The sequence below is a fragment of the Sesamum indicum genome, linkage group LG5 (genome assembly GCF_026168435.1).
Source record: "Sesamum indicum cultivar Baizhima isolate 11 linkage group LG5, ASM2616843v1, whole genome shotgun sequence".
In the NCBI taxonomy this organism is placed as follows: domain Eukaryota; kingdom Viridiplantae; phylum Streptophyta; class Magnoliopsida; order Lamiales; family Pedaliaceae; genus Sesamum; species Sesamum indicum.
Genome location: NC_142661.1, coordinates 520,291 through 536,637, shown reverse-complemented (window position 1 = coordinate 536,637; position 16,347 = coordinate 520,291). Strand labels below are relative to the sequence as shown.

General features: G+C 33.3%; 3 protein-coding genes across 3 annotated transcripts; 1 reads left to right on the top strand and 2 right to left on the bottom strand.

Annotated features, from left to right (window-relative positions):
- Window positions 1–3,048: 3,048 nt before the first annotated feature.
- Window positions 3,049–4,593, top strand: LOC105162921 (1-aminocyclopropane-1-carboxylate oxidase 5-like). Its single transcript, XM_011081095.3, has 3 exons — window positions 3,049–3,236; window positions 3,313–3,545; window positions 3,776–4,593. The coding sequence occupies exons 1-3, from the start codon at window positions 3,135–3,137 to the stop codon at window positions 4,380–4,382; spliced, it is 942 nt and encodes a 313-aa protein (XP_011079397.2). The 5' UTR covers window positions 3,049–3,134; the 3' UTR covers window positions 4,383–4,593.
- A 3,446-nt stretch (window positions 4,594–8,039) lies between these two features.
- Window positions 8,040–9,594, bottom strand: LOC105162922 (1-aminocyclopropane-1-carboxylate oxidase 5-like). Its single transcript, XM_088880604.1, has 3 exons — window positions 9,402–9,594; window positions 9,093–9,325; window positions 8,040–8,862 (listed from the first exon to the last, which is right to left on the bottom strand). Exons 1-3 carry the CDS (start codon window positions 9,501–9,503, stop codon window positions 8,256–8,258), a joined length of 942 nt encoding a protein of 313 aa, XP_088736730.1. The 5' UTR covers window positions 9,504–9,594; the 3' UTR covers window positions 8,040–8,255.
- Window positions 9,595–10,711: 1,117 nt separating this feature from the next.
- LOC105162923 (uncharacterized) lies at window positions 10,712–15,434 on the bottom strand. Its single transcript, XM_011081096.3, has 4 exons — window positions 14,537–15,434; window positions 12,123–12,193; window positions 11,186–11,672; window positions 10,712–11,102 (listed from the first exon to the last, which is right to left on the bottom strand). The coding sequence occupies exons 1-4, from the start codon at window positions 14,660–14,662 to the stop codon at window positions 10,908–10,910; spliced, it is 879 nt and encodes a 292-aa protein (XP_011079398.1). The 5' UTR covers window positions 14,663–15,434; the 3' UTR covers window positions 10,712–10,907.
- Window positions 15,435–16,347: the final 913 nt, after the last annotated feature.

Genomic DNA, 16,347 nt, shown 5'->3' with positions numbered 1-16,347 from the left:
AATTAGTAGAATATTAAGAAAAAATAAATTTTTGAAAAAACATGAAAAATCGATCGGGGTCGGCCGGCAGCCAGGCACGAGTGCGCATAGGCAGATGCCCGCGCGCAATTTTTGGAAAAATTGTACTTTTATTCCATAATTTAGGAATAACAACTTTTAATTACTCATGAAATTCTCGAAAGCCGAAAATAATCCTATAACTTGTAAAAAGTCTTTTTTTGAACCTTTCTACCAACATCACTAGGAAATTAACAGAAAAAAACATGTGTAAGTTAGGTGGTTGTTAACTTTTAAAGTGGACGGGAACAACCACATTTTCAGAACGAAAGGAAAATACCACAAGACTTACGCGATTTTTTCAGTCAATTTTGTACATAATTTTTGAAAGAAACACTTTTGGTCCCATGATAAATATTTGTAAAAATTTTAATGAAAAACGCTACGTGCTTAACATGTGCATATTAGAGAACATTGGAGCTGCTACTTTTGTTGCTACTCCATTTTGGAATAAATAGTTACGGAACCAATAGAATATTCATCTACTGCTCAAATACTTCTTAATTCAAGGCTGAAGAGAGCCTATGCATATTTTCTAGCCTTTTCTGCTCTACTTCCTTCGAAAAATCCATCTCCGATGAAGTGTATCTTGATAAGCCTTAGTAGCCGGTTTGCTATCGCGCCTTTTTTATTTTCCGACAAGGATGCTAGCTTTGGTATCTTCTGGGGTATTATTCCATCCGATCTTCACAGATCCCTCCAAGTTCAACTCCACAAGTTTTATGAAGTTTTTCTTGTCGAGCTCTAGGGTAGTTGTTGCTATCTTGATGGCTACAACCCATCCGTCTATTAATTTCTCGATATTTCGAAAATCGATAATATCCAGGTTCAGTATAGCGCCATATGGATGTAATGGCTAGAGCATGGTCCCTTCCCAAGGTATAATTTCATGCACTCTCTTTGGATTTCTTCCTGAATTTTCTTTTAGCCTGGTTCCCACAAACGTTGGAGTAGCACTAGTGTGAAAATCCGCACTTTCTCTCATCGGTTGATCCTGTGGAGGATCATTAGAACATGTACTTCCCTCCGGCAGTGGTAGTGCTGGAGTGATTTCATTTGTTTGGATATTGACTAAATCCACAATCCCGAGTTGGGAAAAGGATTCCGCCAATTCTTGTAGATCTGATAGATCTGCTCTCGTTACCTCTATTATTATATATATTTGATAGATGCGATAATTAGATCTTCTCTGGACTTTGGCTTTGGAATCTCCGTGGCCTTCCCCATCTGGTGTAGAAGAGGTATTGTTCCAAGGGCGTCTCTGATTCGCTCTTATCCGTTCCGCTTTTCCTGACTAGGATTCTACCATGGACTTTAGTGGAGTGTAGACGCCTTACTGCATTTCCTGGTAGTATTTGTCGAACTTCAAAATTTCTCAGCCATTCTTATTCTTCTTCTGTCGTGAGAAGTCTTGGATCAATCCTCTTGGGACGTTGTAACACTTGTCAAGAATTTTCATGAGAAATTCTCTTCTTTGTATTTCCAGAATTTGAAAATATTCCCTATTTTCAGAGTAACTAAAACTTTCGTTTCGGTTCCATTTTCTCTCAAAGTGTCTCCTCCACTTAGTAGATAAATAATATCAAAATGTAATATAATCATATATTTTTTTCAATAAACCTAGGTTTCGATACCATTCTAGGTGAGTATGTGTGAAAAATAAAATTTTAGTGTAAATGGACTAGAATAACTCTTTAAAATCTGCTCAAGGATAAAAATGTTCGAAAATCCGTCTATGGTCCCAAGTTAAGCCATTTTGAAAATCACATGATTAAATTGAAAATGCGCAAACTTAAAGGACTAAAATTAATCGTATGAAAACTTAAAAGATCAAAATGATGTTTCTCCAGCAAATATATTATATGAAATATTTGCCGCAAAGAAAAGATCTTCTATGATTGATTGCACGGTCCAATAAAATTGGGACCATTGTTTTTCCAAATAAAACATAAAAGTGGAGTGTAAGAATCAAAGCCATTCGTCCAAACTAAAGCAATTATATTTCAGTGCAAAGACAATCCAAAAAGAGACATAAGAAGAGCAAAAGATCAAATCTATGTACAGCCACTCTGGACATGTTTCTCTTTAACTCTCATGTCAATTAATATTAATGCATTGAGAGTATGTATACATCATCTGTGTCAGCATTACGAAATTCTGTTGGATGGGAATTGAATCATTATTTAAGACATGATGCATGAATATGAACCCAATTTTATCACTTCAGTTATTGTCAAATTTTAATGTAAAAAAACCAAGTATTGAAGTCGTAATTCCAGCAAAATCTATGTATTATTTTTACAGTAGTTATTTAGGGGTGATAGTATTTTCAGATTTTCCATGAATAAAAATCCTCAAAGTGTGTGGACCCTTTAATTTCTTTTCCTCTTTACTTTTAAAATCTCCTAGTGTTCAAAATGAGAAATGACATTTTTTGTACTGTAATTTTTAAAAAGAAGCACTTTTGGTTCTGTGATAAATTTTCGTTAAGATTTGAATAAAAAATGCTACATGCTTAACACGTACCTATTAGAGTCTTTATTTAAAAAAGTAACAGTTTTGGTCCCATACACTTAACGGCCACATGGTCTCTGTTAAATATCTAACGAAAACGTGCCATGGAACCAAAATTACTTTTTTTATTTTAAAATTACGGAACTAAAAGTTAATCTGTAATCAATAAGATCAAAAGTAGAAAAATTCTAAGTTATGTGCTGCAAAATATTATTTTGCCGAAATCAAAACATTCATAAATTCATAACATGCATGTAATAGTTGTAACAACATTTCTTGAGTTTGAATTATTGGTATTGGGATATACAAGCTGCCAAGCGAAAACACGTGTAATTAGTATGGATTAAACTATTGGCTTAATTAACGTTTGGTGTCACTTTCAATTTCCGTATTTAAGGATTAAAATTTTCATAACTTTGAGGAAGAAACAAATAAAAACATGATATCGCTCCTGTATAAATAGGTCTAGAGATGAGCTATTGAGCACCACATCAGTACACTGGCAATAAGAGAAAGTCCTTAATTGTGTACTTAAGTTGGTAATTTTCTTTGACTTATAAATAATGGGGATTCCAGTTGTTGATTTTTCAAAGGTTGATGGAAAGGAGAGAGCTGATACTCTGGCTCTGATCGATCATTACTGTCAAGAGTGGGGATTCTTTCAGGTACTCAAATGGCAATAGCATGGCTTGCTATTTTACTATATGGTATGTTGACTAAATTGTTTCTTGATTTCCGCAGTTAATCAATCACGGCATCTCTGAGGACCTCCTAGACAGGGTGAAGAAGGTGGCCACTGAATGCTATAAGCTAGAAAGGGAGGCAGGTTTCAAGAACTCAAAACCAGTCCAGTTGCTAAATGAACTGCTAGAAAATAATAGTGATGAGAAAATAGAGAATGTGGATTGGGAGGATGTTTTTCTACTCTCGGATGAGAATGATGTTGAGTGGCCATCAAAAACACCTGGTTTCATGTAAGCACAACTTTGTTTTAGTTATATTCCATCATATTTACTTTAATAATAGTTTTCGTTTACATATGGATAATTTTGAATAACTTAGTTTTGGTTGATATAAAAATATACGAAACCAAGATAACATATGCAAACAACAAACTGATTTTTTTGAGAGTAGGAACAAGTCCATGCATACATCAAATGGAATTTTTTGCTAATTGTTTAACTAATTATGTTTCTTACAACAGCGAAACCATGAAGGAATACAGAACCGAGCTGAAGAAATTAGGACATAAAGTCATGGAAATAATGGATGAGAATTTAGGCTTGCCAAAAGGCTACATCAAGAATGCTTTTGATGGTGGAGTAGACAATACTGCATTTTTTGGCACCAAGGTGAGCCACTATCCACCGTGCCCCCACCCAGAGAAGGTAAATGCTCTCCGAGCCCACACCGATGCTGGGGGCGTCGTCTTGCTCTTCCAAGATGATGAGGTGAAAGGCCTTCAAATGTTGAAAGATGGGGTTTGGACTGATGTGCAACCTTTGAAAAATTCTATAGTCATCAATACAGGTGATCAGATTGAAGTTTTGAGCAATGGGAGGTACAAGAGTATTTTACATCGGGTTGTGCCCCAAACAGATGGACAAAGGAGGTCAATTGCTTCATTCTACAATCCATCACTCAAAGCAACCATAGCACCCGCTCCACAACTGCTCGATCCCAAAGTTGAGAACAAGGCGAGCGACCCAGCCAAGTACCCCAAGTTCGTATTTGGGGACTACATGTCCGTTTATCTCGAACAAAAATTCCAACCTAAAGGACCAAGATTCCAGGCTGTAAAAGCCGTGTAAGAATCTAAAACAATCGATGGGATGTTGCATGAGACTTTACGGATGTTTGTTGAGAAATTACGCAATGTGTGCGTGTGTGCGCGCGTTTGTTTGTGTTATGAAGAAGGGTTCGGGTTTGTCCTTATAGCAAAATGCTTTATTTGAGCATATGCTTCTTCCGTTGTACGTCTATGAATGATATGGAAATAAGTAAAGTGTCTATCTTGTCTTCTATCTGGAATAGTTCAATTGTTCCTTTTTTTTTTTTTTTTTTTTTGAATGCAATTTTAATTGTTGCTATTTTTTCTCAATAATAAACCTAACAGTCCTTTTTTAATTACATAATTTGTAAAATTCGTTAAATATTTTAAGAAAAAAGTTATAAAAATTATTATTAATTAGCTTCTAGAAGATCTACTTATATTTATATCAACCAATTCGAAAAATTCATACAGCTAACTAATTATTGAGCATTAATATTTTCTCTTCGAACATTAATATGCCATACACATGAAGTTATTTATGTTATTTTCATAATATATATTAGATTATATGTTCTATTACTATCATTAACATTATTATTATTTCTTATATATGTATCAATCTATATTTATATATGTACTAGCTAAAACTCTTGTAAAAGGGCATATAATTAGAAAATTTTCATCATTCTAATTTAATTATATATGACTAAAATACTCTATATTAAACCTCAAGTAACACTAAGAAAAGTAATATAAATAATAATAAGATTCCAATAGGCTGTAAAAATTAGCAACTCGTGAATGGTTGTTGTAGTCTAAAGCATTTCTTGAGGCTAAAAGCCACGATAAATATTTTTAATGGCTATTAACTCTAATAAATAACCCGTGATTCTGTAAGTAACGCGCTGACAATTTTAGTTTTAAAATTTATGATTTTAAAATATTAAGTTAATTATAATTCTATAATATATGTTGTTGAATATTTTTATATATTTAAGTTTCTTAATTTATTATTCACATACTTTAGTATATATCGCGACAATAAATAATACAACGATATATGATATGTATTATAATACAAGCTGTTGGATATGATTGATGATGAGATATCAAATGGTGAAATACCATACGACCTGTGCGTTGTGTGGTATCAGTGGTGATATGGTCACAAGCTATGTGTTGTGTGATTGCCGGCAAAAGCCATTGAGTGATACACTCCAGTTTGGTTAAGTAGGGCCCTAAGAAAATAACGATAACGTCAAATTTTATATCGTGGTGATGTTCAATTCTCCTATTGGTTTTGCATGACTATGGGCATTGAGTGCTTTGTGATTACACAACAAATATTGGTTGATTGGGGTCATTGCATGCAACTGGTCTTTTATTCTACGTGTCATATGTGTATACATATATATATAAGCTAGTTAGATATACTTACTGAGTTGACAACTCATTCTTTGTCACGTTTTTTTTCAAGGGATTGATTGCAGTGACTCATTTAGCTAGATCTTATGCAGTTGTAAGACTTCTAGTGGGTCAACAGTGTCATTTTGAGTCAGGAATTATAACTATATATTACAGGAATATTATACTGTGGCTGAATTGGTATTCGTAATCCTAAATTGTATCAAATATGTATTTGGAATGAGTTTAGGAATACGGATATCCTTGTTGTTTTCTCTAAGTCGTTACTACTATTTACATTAATACATTAATTACAAGTAAACCTCCTCTTCATTTTTTGCCAATAGTAGTGATCAGTCATGTTCTACTTTCTTAATTAAAAATAATGATCTCCTTGTCTCCATTTGTGGCTTCTTTTTTTTCTTTTTCCCATAGTGAAAACAAGGATCAAACATATTATTAATGTATCTTAATGGTAGTAGATCATGAATTAATAATTATTATATATAATTTGTAATAATCAACTGTCAATAATTAATCACTACAACAAAATAGTGTACTAATCACAAGATGATGAAATTAAAATTTTAAATTGTTATTAAAACTATATATTATATCTATTAATAATAATTTTCATCTTGTCAAAATATAATCATTATGGTGAAGAATTTTGCATAAAATTATTGCAGTAGACAATTAATGCCATTTATAGTAACGACTTAGTGATAACAACAAGGGTATAGGTATTCCTAAACTCATTTCAAATATATATTTGATACAATTTAGGATTGCGAATACCAATTCAGTCACAGTTTAATATTCTTGTAAATATATAGCTAGAACTCCTAACTCAAAATGACACTATTGACCCACCTACAAGTCTTACAACTTTGCATATGTTCTAGCTAGATGAGTCACTGCGATCTATCTCATAAAATACATGGCAAAGAATGAGTTGCCAATGCAGTAAGTATAGCTAACTAGCCTATATACATATATATATATACACATATGGCACATACAACAGAAGACCAATTACATGCAATGACACAAACCAACCAATATTTGTTATGTAATTACAGAGTACTCAATGCCCATTGTCATGCAAAACCACGACATAATATTTGATGTTGTCGTCTATTTTTTTAGGGCCCTGCTTAACTAAACTGGAGTGCGTCACTCGATAGCCTTTGTCGGCTATCATCATCATCATCATCATCCCAATCACAATACTTCTTTTTTTTTTTTTTCCTTCGTATCACACAGCACACAGCTTGTATGACCCCATTACCACTGATATCACACAACACATAGCTCTTACTATATCATACCATCTGATATCTCATCACCAATCATATCATATAGCTTGTATGATAATAGATAGCATATATTATTGTATTATCTATTTTCGATATATAAGTATGTAAATAATAAATTAAAAAATTAAATATATAAAAATATGCAACAATATATATTATAGAATTATAATTAATTTTTTAAACATTTCAAAATCATAAATTATAGAACTAAAATTGTCAATCCGTTACTTACAGAATGACGGGTTATTTGCCACAGTTATCATGGCTCTTAGCCACAACAAATGGTTTAGACATTTTGAAAAAACTGCAACAATCATTGTATAGTCGTGGTCTATAACGATTTGTTACTATTATTTATTATTAATTATAACATTTAGCCATAATTAAATCTTATATTTCTTGTACTAAAATCACATGCATTTATTTTCACGAGTTACTAATTTCTGCAGCCTATTGGAATCTTATTATTATTTATATTACTTTTGTAGTGTTATTTGAGGTTTAACATAGAGTATTTTAGTCATATATAATTAAATTAAAATAATGAAAATTTTCTAATTATATGCCCTTTTACAAGAGTTTTACCTAGTACAGATATAAATATAGATTGATACATATATAGGAATAATAATAACGTTAATGATAGTAATAGAACATATAACCTAATATATATTATGAAAAGAAATAAATAACTTTATGTGTATGACATAATCATGTCCAAGAGAAAATATTAATGCTCAATAATTAGTTAGCTATATGAATTTTTCGAATTGGTTGATATAAATATAAATAGATTTTTTAGAAGCTAATTAATAATAATTTTAATAACTTTTTTCTTAAAATAATTAACGAATTCTACGAATTATGTAATTAAAAAAAAGGACTATTAGGTTTATTATTGAGAAAATATAGCAACAACTCAAATTGCATTCAAAAAAAAAAAATTAGGAACAATAGAACTATTCCAGATAGAAAACAAGATAGGCACTTTATTTATTTCCATATCATTCATAGACGTAGCATATGCTCAAATAAAGCATTTTGCTACAAGGACAAACCCGAACCCATCTTCATAACACAAACACACACGCGCAAACACACACGCGCAAACACACACACACATTGCATCATTTCTTAACACATATCCCTAAAGTCTCAAGCAACATCCCATCAATTGTTTTAGACTCTTACACGGCTTTTACAGCTTCGAATCTTGGTTTTTTAGGTTGGAATTTTTGTTCAAGATAAACGGACATGTAGTCCCCAAATACAAACTTGGGGTACTTGGCTGCGTCGCTCGCCTTGTTCCCCACTTTGGGACCGAGCAGTTGTGGAGCAGGTGCTATGGTTGCCTTGAGTGATGGATTGTAGAATGAAGCAATTGACCTCCTTTGTCCATCTGTTTGTGGCACAACTCGATGTAAAATACTCTTGTACCTCCCATTGCTCAAAACTTCAATCTGATCACCTGTATTGATGACTATAGAATTTTTCAAAGGTTGCACATCAGTCCAAACCCCATCTTTCAACATTTGAAGGCCTTTCACCTCATCATCCTGGAAGAGCAAGACGACACCCCCAGCATCGGTGTGGGCTCGGAGAGCATTTACCTTCTCTGGGTGGGGGCACGGTGGATAGTGGCTCACCTTGGTGCCAAAAAATGCAGTATTGTCTACTCCACCATCAAAAGCATTCTTGATGTAGCCTTTTGGCAAGCCTAAATTCTCATCCATTATTTCCATGACTTTATGTCCTAATTTCTTCAGCTCGGTTCTGTATTCCTTCATGGTTTCGCTGTTGTAAGAAACATAATTAGTTAAACAATTAGCAAAAAATTCCATTTGATGTATGCATGGACTTGTTCCTACTCTCAAAAAAATCAGTTTGTTGTTTGCATATGTTATCTTGGTTTCGTATATTTTTATATCAACCAAAACTAAGTTATTCAAAATTATCCATATGTAAACGAAAACTATTATTAAAGTAAATATGATGGAATATAACTAAAACAAAGTTGTGCTTACATGAAACCAGGTGTTTTTGATGGCCACTCAACATCATTCTCATCCGAGAGTAGAAAAACATCCTCCCAATCCACATTCTCTATTTTCTCATCACTATTATTTTCTAGCAGTTCATTTAGCAACTGGACTGGTTTTGAGTTCTTGAAACCTGCCTCCCTTTCTAGCTTATAGCATTCAGTGGCCACCTTCTTCACCCTGTCTAGGAGGTCCTCAGAGATGCCGTGATTGATTAACTGCGGAAATCAAGAAACAATTTAGTCAACATACCATATAGTAAAATAGCAAGCCATGCTATTGCCATTTGAGTACCTGAAAGAATCCCCACTCTTGACAGTAATGATCGATCAGAGCCAGAGTATCAGCTCTCTCCTTTCCATCAACCTTTGAAAAATCAACAACTGGAATCCCCATTATTTATAAGTCAAAGAAAATTACCAACTTAAGTACACAATTAAGGACTTTCTCTTATTGCCAGTGTACTGATGTGGTGCTCAATAGCTCATCTGTGGACCTATTTATATAGGAGCGATATCATGTTTTTATTTGTTTCTTCCTCAAAGTTATGAAAATTTTAATCCTTAAATACGGATATGGAAAGTGACACCAAACGTTAATTAAGCTAATGCATCTTATCATCATTAAACCAATTGTTTAATCCATACTAATTACGCATTTTAAAGGATTCTTATTGGGTTCATATTCATGCATCATGTCTTAAATAATGATTCAATTCCCATCCAACAGAATTTCCTAATGCTGCCACAGACTATGAATACATACTCACAATGCATTAATATTAATTGAGATGAGAATTAAAGAGAAACATGTCCAGAGTGGCTGAACATAGATTTGATATTATGCTCTTCTTCTTTCTCTTTTTGGATTGTCTTTCCACTAAAATAAAATTGCTTTAGTTTGGACCAATGGATTTATGGATTATATTTTTTGAACGGCCAAATCGTTACAATATGTATTTCAAATAAACTGTTATAAAATTCGTTCCAAATGTCGTTCCAATATGGTAACGGTAAATGGTTGGAACTCTGTTTAATAAATAAACCGCCATTATGAACATGGACTCAATACCCATTTTGTCAAAATTGTCAACCGAAAATGTTCATGTGGCAAATGGAACATTCCTTACTCTCACGCTCAAAAAATATGCGCTGTATACATGATTAATATTGCATTAAGGGTTAAGGATTATTATAATCTAATAGCTTATAGAAATACATATTCTAAGTATTTTGAACCTTTGATGTCAGAATATTATTGAGATGTCTCGGAATTTAAGTTGGTCAACAATACTACTTTTCGTATCTCTACACGTCCTGGTCGAGATCAAGCATCACATATTTAAAACAAGATACATTGATCGCAAACAAGTGAAAGACAACAAACCCAATAAAGAAGACACTTAGTAAATTACTAAAATTAATAATTATAAGAAATAATAATAAATATAATAATTATTTATTATAATAAGTAAATTATTTTAACTTTTAATTGTTTAATTATTTTGTTAGTTATTATGGAATAAATTAAAATTATTATTAATTATAATTTATAAATTTCAAAACATTGCTTTACCTGCATATCTTAGCATATATGAAAGCATCTTTCGCAAAATTGCTTCATCTTTCCATCATACTGAGTTAAAGAAGCGACTAATCCTCAGAGGGAAGTCCAGTTTACTATAGGGTGCAATTCTCTACTTCCAATAGACAATTTGTGTGCTACAGTCCTACCTTACAAGACTAGAGTTAGGCACGGCCTGGCGAGTTCTTGGGTCCCCTCAACTCGGCACAAAGGACTTCAAACTCTCAATGCAACTGGATCCTGCCACGAAATTCTCCTCTTCCCCACACGAGACGGCCCTTCACCAGCATTTCGACATATGGACAACTTCAGATCATTTTGCACCTCATCACTCGGACGGCTGATTAAACCTTTCTTTACTTGGTCGGAAATTATTGCTTCGTGATTGCTCTGGATATCCTCCTCCCCTGTCTGTAAATGTAGAACTAATTAAAATAAAGAGAATCGATAGATAAAATCTGAAGTCAGAACTTCTTATAAATGCAACTCCCTACCGAGATTTCATTCAAGTCGAAGACTGGAGCTCGGCTTGGTAAAGAAGCTTCTTTCCGACATAGACTATTGTCCCAGTTCAAATCCAACGGTACAATTGTATTCTTCAAAGCTGTTGCATTTGCACCATGCATCCTTTCCTTCTGGTTCAGATCAAGAACTGGAGTTATGTTCCGGGCCAAAGATTTCCTGATATCTGCCCTTCCTTTGTCGCTACAATCGGGAACCAATGGAAAACTGAGTTGGACAGCTTTTTTTTCTGTTTTCCTGCGAAGCTGACTGACTGGGGATGCGCTACTTGGAGCAACTTCTTTACCAATACAATGTTTCTTTTTGGATTTAGATTTGGGAGCCAGAGGTAATCTACAATGATCGGCTTCCTTTCTGCTTTTAGACTGTGTCAGATCTGGTGGCTGCACAAGATTTTCTTTTTGTATTGAATTCATAGTCTTCGTTTTCACAAAGCATTCATATCTTCTACGCAAGAACCTGCATTATGATGAGAGTCGTGAGACGACAATTACTGTAACAAGAATCAGTGGGATGAACAATGTGAAGAAACTGGCACATGCTGACCAAACTCCACCATGTGTGCAAAAAGTTTTAGTTTTATATATGAAATATCATATACTAAAGAAGTGAGGGTTCAATCAGAAACAATAACCATGATCGTGACCATTCTCAGTACCCTATATAAATTCAAAGAAAGGATCAGAAAAAACACTGAATCACCTAAGAATCGCAATATGCCGACTGAGTTATCACAATTCTTTACAATTTTCATTATGATACCATCCAAGAGTAAGAGCAAACGACCTAACATTTCAAGGATAAAAAACAATTAACGATTACACACTGTGTTCCCAAGAAATTGAAGGTAAATCAATTGAACCAGGGAATCTTCATAATCTCCAGAACAAGGCATAAAGAATTGCATACCAAACTTCAGCAGTTAGCACCCTCTTCCTCTGTTTTCCTGCCTGTAGTTTGCTTCTCATAAAATCAACTTCCTGCAATGGTACAATCATGTGTTAATTCCCAGATACTAACAAGGCAACTGGGAATATCTTTTAGCTTAACAGGGAGGTGTACATATAGCAATGTAATGTCTTAATTATGTAGATATATCATAAACAAAAATTGCGAAAACAGTGGTGGTCTTGAAAAACTTGCAAAACTTAGACAAGCCGTCATCTAAATCACGACTTGCCAATTTTTGTCTTTCAAATAAAACACAAAGTCGATACTCCCAATATGACTACCAATCATTACTTGAAAATAGAACTCCACTTCAAGGAGTCCTTACTCCAAGGATTCATTATCTTAAATAACGACTAAAGAATTTTTTTTATTTTTTACTTATTTATATACTTTGTAACTTTTTTTAAAATCAAAGGTAATGACTCAAAGTCATTAAATTACTAAAAATAACTACTCGGAGTCAATAATTGGACAAATAAATGAAAAAAGTAAAAAATTCCTGAGTTGCAATCTGGAATAGACTTCTCAGAAAAGTGATTACCCCAGATAACAACTCAAGAGTTTTTGTTTATTTATTTTTATTTATTCACCACTCCAAGTCATTATCTGGAATAATAAATAAATAAGTAAAAAAATTCATGAGTCGTTACCTAGAGTAATGACCCCTTTGAGGAGTCGTTAACCCTAGTAATGACTCAAGAATTTTTTCTATTATTTACTTATTTTTACTTTGTAACTTTTTCTAAAACTGAAAGTAACAACTCTAAGTCATTACCTGGAATAACTCCAAATAACAACTAGGAGTCGTTACCCGAATAAATAAATAAATAAACCAAAAAAAATCATGAGTGGTTACTTAGAGTAATGACTTCGGTCATTACCCGAAGTATCGACTCAGGAATTTTTGTGTATCTTTTTAGTTATTTATTTTTGCTTTGTAAGATTTTTTTAAGACTGAAGGTAATCCCTCCAATGACCTGGGGTAACTCCAAATAATGACTCGGAGGCGTTACTTGGATTAAGGATTCCAAGTTTTTTATTTAGAAAAAAGAATTGGCAAGTCGTCAATTCTTGCAAGTTTTTCAAAACCAACATTATTTTTCAATTCTTTTAAGAATATTTGAATAATTAAGCCCAATGTAATGCATTATAAAGGTGTCTGCACTTATTTAAAAGTAGTGATCATCAACTTACTGCTGAAAATAAGCTAAAATGAGGGAGGGGGGTCTTTACAACTGCTTTTAGACTGGTTATTTAAGCTAAAAGCTGAGAAGGCATCCTGCCAACTTTTGCATCTCATTGCTATCCCCAATACTCCATGATGCGAGCAAAAGAAAATGGTGCTCGGTGTCTAGTTCATGTAGAAAATAATTAAACAAAGTGCTAGGAAATAGAAGAGCGAAAACTAGTGAAATTGAGAATGTTATTCTTCTTTTTGAGTACATGGGAAAGATTTATATTAGAGTTCAACGTGTAAAACTCTAACTACAAAATTAGAGCGGTCCTTTCAGCTAAAATTATAGCATGAAGATGAAAGTTGTTGTATGAAGGTAAAACTTGTATTATAAAAATATTTAGAATTATATATTTATAATATTTTTTTATCATAAAATAAAAAGGAAAAAGTGCTGATGACTTCGAGCTTGGGCTCGAGCTCGACTCGATGGGAAATAAGCTCATTACCTCGGGCTCGAGCTCGAGCCTCTTCCATGTAAATTCTCCGAGGTCTAGCTCAATATAAAATTTTCGAGCTAGCCCGAGCTCCACTCTTTTACACCCCTAATAGCAAGTCCATCCCATTTATAATATTATTATTATGATAAATAAGCATACAACGGTCCACACAGAAACCATATAGATCTAACAAAAGAACACCAACAGAGTAGGAATAACAATTGAAGAAAAGATCAAAGAACCAAAAATTAGCATCTTGATTTTAGCAGAAACTGACATTTCACTCGTGATTACCTATTGAGGATAAAGAAAGAGTAGGGTGAAGAACTAACACAGAAATGAAAGGGAGAAAAAACCATGAAAACAATTTGAAAACCAGGTAAATATCAGGCGATTTTTTCAATGACTTCATGAAGAACATCAACTACTATATAGAATAGAAAACCAGATCAAAAAGCTAATGAACATAGCAGAAAGTTGTTACCCCAAATCTCAGGGAAGGGTAAAGAAAGACCAATCAAGTCTATTAAACAGATCAAATCCATCAACACAAAAACTTGGAAAGAACAGAAACCCAAAAGGTTTCCAGGAAATTCACACGGTCGAGGCCAAACCCAGAAAACAAATGGTCAAAACAAAGCCTCAGATCCCCCAAATAACAAAAGAAACACAAATCCTACAAACGAAAACAGGCATACCCTTTGTAATTCCTGATACTCTTGCATAAGAGCCCGATGCTTCATCCTGGCCTTAGCATCGTCATACCCACGAACACCAAACGGTGGCGTCGATTCCAAAACGACCCCTTGACTCTTCCTCGGCATCAGATCACCACATAAAAGAAGGCCTTTTTCACAAAGGTGTGATCTTGAAGAAGATCACACAATAGATATAGTTATAACTAGATGCGGTTAGCTGTTAAGAACAGGGAAAGAGAGGAAAACAAGAAAATGAATATATGGTGATAGATATGAACACGGTAGAGGGATGGACAAAGCAATAAAGAAAGGAGCTTTGTATCTAGAGAAAGAAAAAGATATAATAGAGAGGACAAGAAAAGAGAGAAAATAGATAGGGTGGGGTGGGGGCGGGGGGGGGAGGGGGGAAGGTTCTCTCTTTGCCTTTCCTGTTTTTCTCTGTGGAAAATTTCTGACCAAGGCAAAGGCCGAAAGAGCCCACATAATTCGGGCACAAATATAAAATACAAACATAGTTGTTTGGAGAGACAGTGAAGGTTGATGATGAAGACGGGGACTTTTGCTCTGGGGGAATTGCAGAAGGGCATTTCTCTCTCTCTCTCTCTAGAATTCACCCTCCCTTCTTTATTTCTTTCTTTTCCGGTCTCTTTTGCATAAATTTTGGTCCAGCTGGGGCCTTTGGGGAGAGAGTAGGCTGGTGTGGACTCTCCTGGTCTTCTGAGATCATGGGAGGCGTGGAATATAGGTAAACAATGTGTATGCATGTAGGAGGAGAGAGAAAGACCGAGGCTATATAAGTTTTACTTCTAGAGAGAGATGGCACGAGAGTGATGATGGCTGAAGGGCTGGAGAAAGAAAAAAAGGAGAGAGAAAGAGAGAGAGAGAGAGTGCTGTTTCCTCATGAATTTTGCAGCAGTTGGTAGCAGTACCTTGTTTTTGGGCTTTGTTTTTCTGACCCCACTTGCAAATTACTCTTATACCCTCATAGATCTTGAGGTTAACTCCTCCCAAGTTTTTATTAAACTAGATTGAAATCCCATAAATAACTTATTTGGTATTTTTATAAACAATAATTTTAATTTTCTTTAAATAATTATATTGATCAATTAAAAAAAGGGTTAAATAAATTTTACTCCCGAATTATTCCTGACATAAAATTATCCCCTTAAATTAATAAATATAATATCTATCCCCTGGTTGAATAAAATTACCCCTTATATCTTAAATAATTATAGTATTATCAATATATTTTAGTATTTTGTACATTAAAATTTTTACGTGTATTTATTTTATAATTTGAATTATTTTGTAAAGTCAAAGTTAAGATAAATGAGTATAATAATTACACAAAACAATATGTATAGATTTTATTAATTTGGTAATAAAATTAAGTTATTAAATATTTATTTTTTTAGATTAAAAATATCCATTTTTTAAGTATATTTACTTTAAAAAAAACTTGACAAAATATATTTATTAATAATTTTTCTAAAAGTATTTACTTTGGTTAAGCATATATGTATATTGTCAAATTTTTTTCAAAATTATATATAAGTTGTTGGGATATCATATTTACTATGTATCTATTATATATATATATTAATTTATTACTCCACTTTTAATTTAAATTTTTTACTTTTTAAATATTTCTAATTTAAATATGATCTAATATGCGAAATACTAAAATATATAAAGAATAACATAATTATTCAAAAAATGAGGGGCAATTTTATCCAATCAAGATGTATGCATCACATTTATAAGTTTAAAAGGATAAATGCTACATCAAAAATAATTTAGGGGGCAATGTG

Bases quoted from the DNA above. Each gene is read 5' to 3' on its own strand.
- LOC105162922 (XM_088880604.1), bottom strand. From the start codon at position 9,503: ATGGGGATTCCAGTTGTTGATTTTTCAAAGGTTGATGGAAAGGAGAGA. The intron at 9,326-9,401 runs GTACTCAAATGG...TGATTTCCGCAG, and splicing joins AAGAGTGGGGATTCTTTCAG to TTAATCAATCACGGCATCTC. The intron at 8,863-9,092 runs GTAAGCACAACT...TTCTTACAACAG, and splicing joins TCAAAAACACCTGGTTTCAT to CGAAACCATGAAGGAATACA.
- LOC105162923 (XM_011081096.3), bottom strand. From the start codon at position 14,662: ATGCCGAGGAAGAGTCAAGGGGTCGTTTTGGAATCGACGCCACCGTTT. The intron at 11,673-12,122 runs GTATGCAATTCT...ATCATAATGCAG, and splicing joins GTGCTAACTGCTGAAGTTTG to GTTCTTGCGTAGAAGATATG. The intron at 11,103-11,185 runs GTAGGGAGTTGC...CTACATTTACAG, and splicing joins TCGACTTGAATGAAATCTCG to ACAGGGGAGGAGGATATCCA.
- LOC105162921 (XM_011081095.3), top strand. From the start codon at position 3,135: ATGGGGATTCCAGTTGTTGATTTTTCAAAGGTTGATGGAAAGGAGAGA. The intron at 3,237-3,312 runs GTACTCAAATGG...TGATTTCCGCAG, and splicing joins AAGAGTGGGGATTCTTTCAG to TTAATCAATCACGGCATCTC. The intron at 3,546-3,775 runs GTAAGCACAACT...TTCTTACAACAG, and splicing joins TCAAAAACACCTGGTTTCAT to CGAAACCATGAAGGAATACA.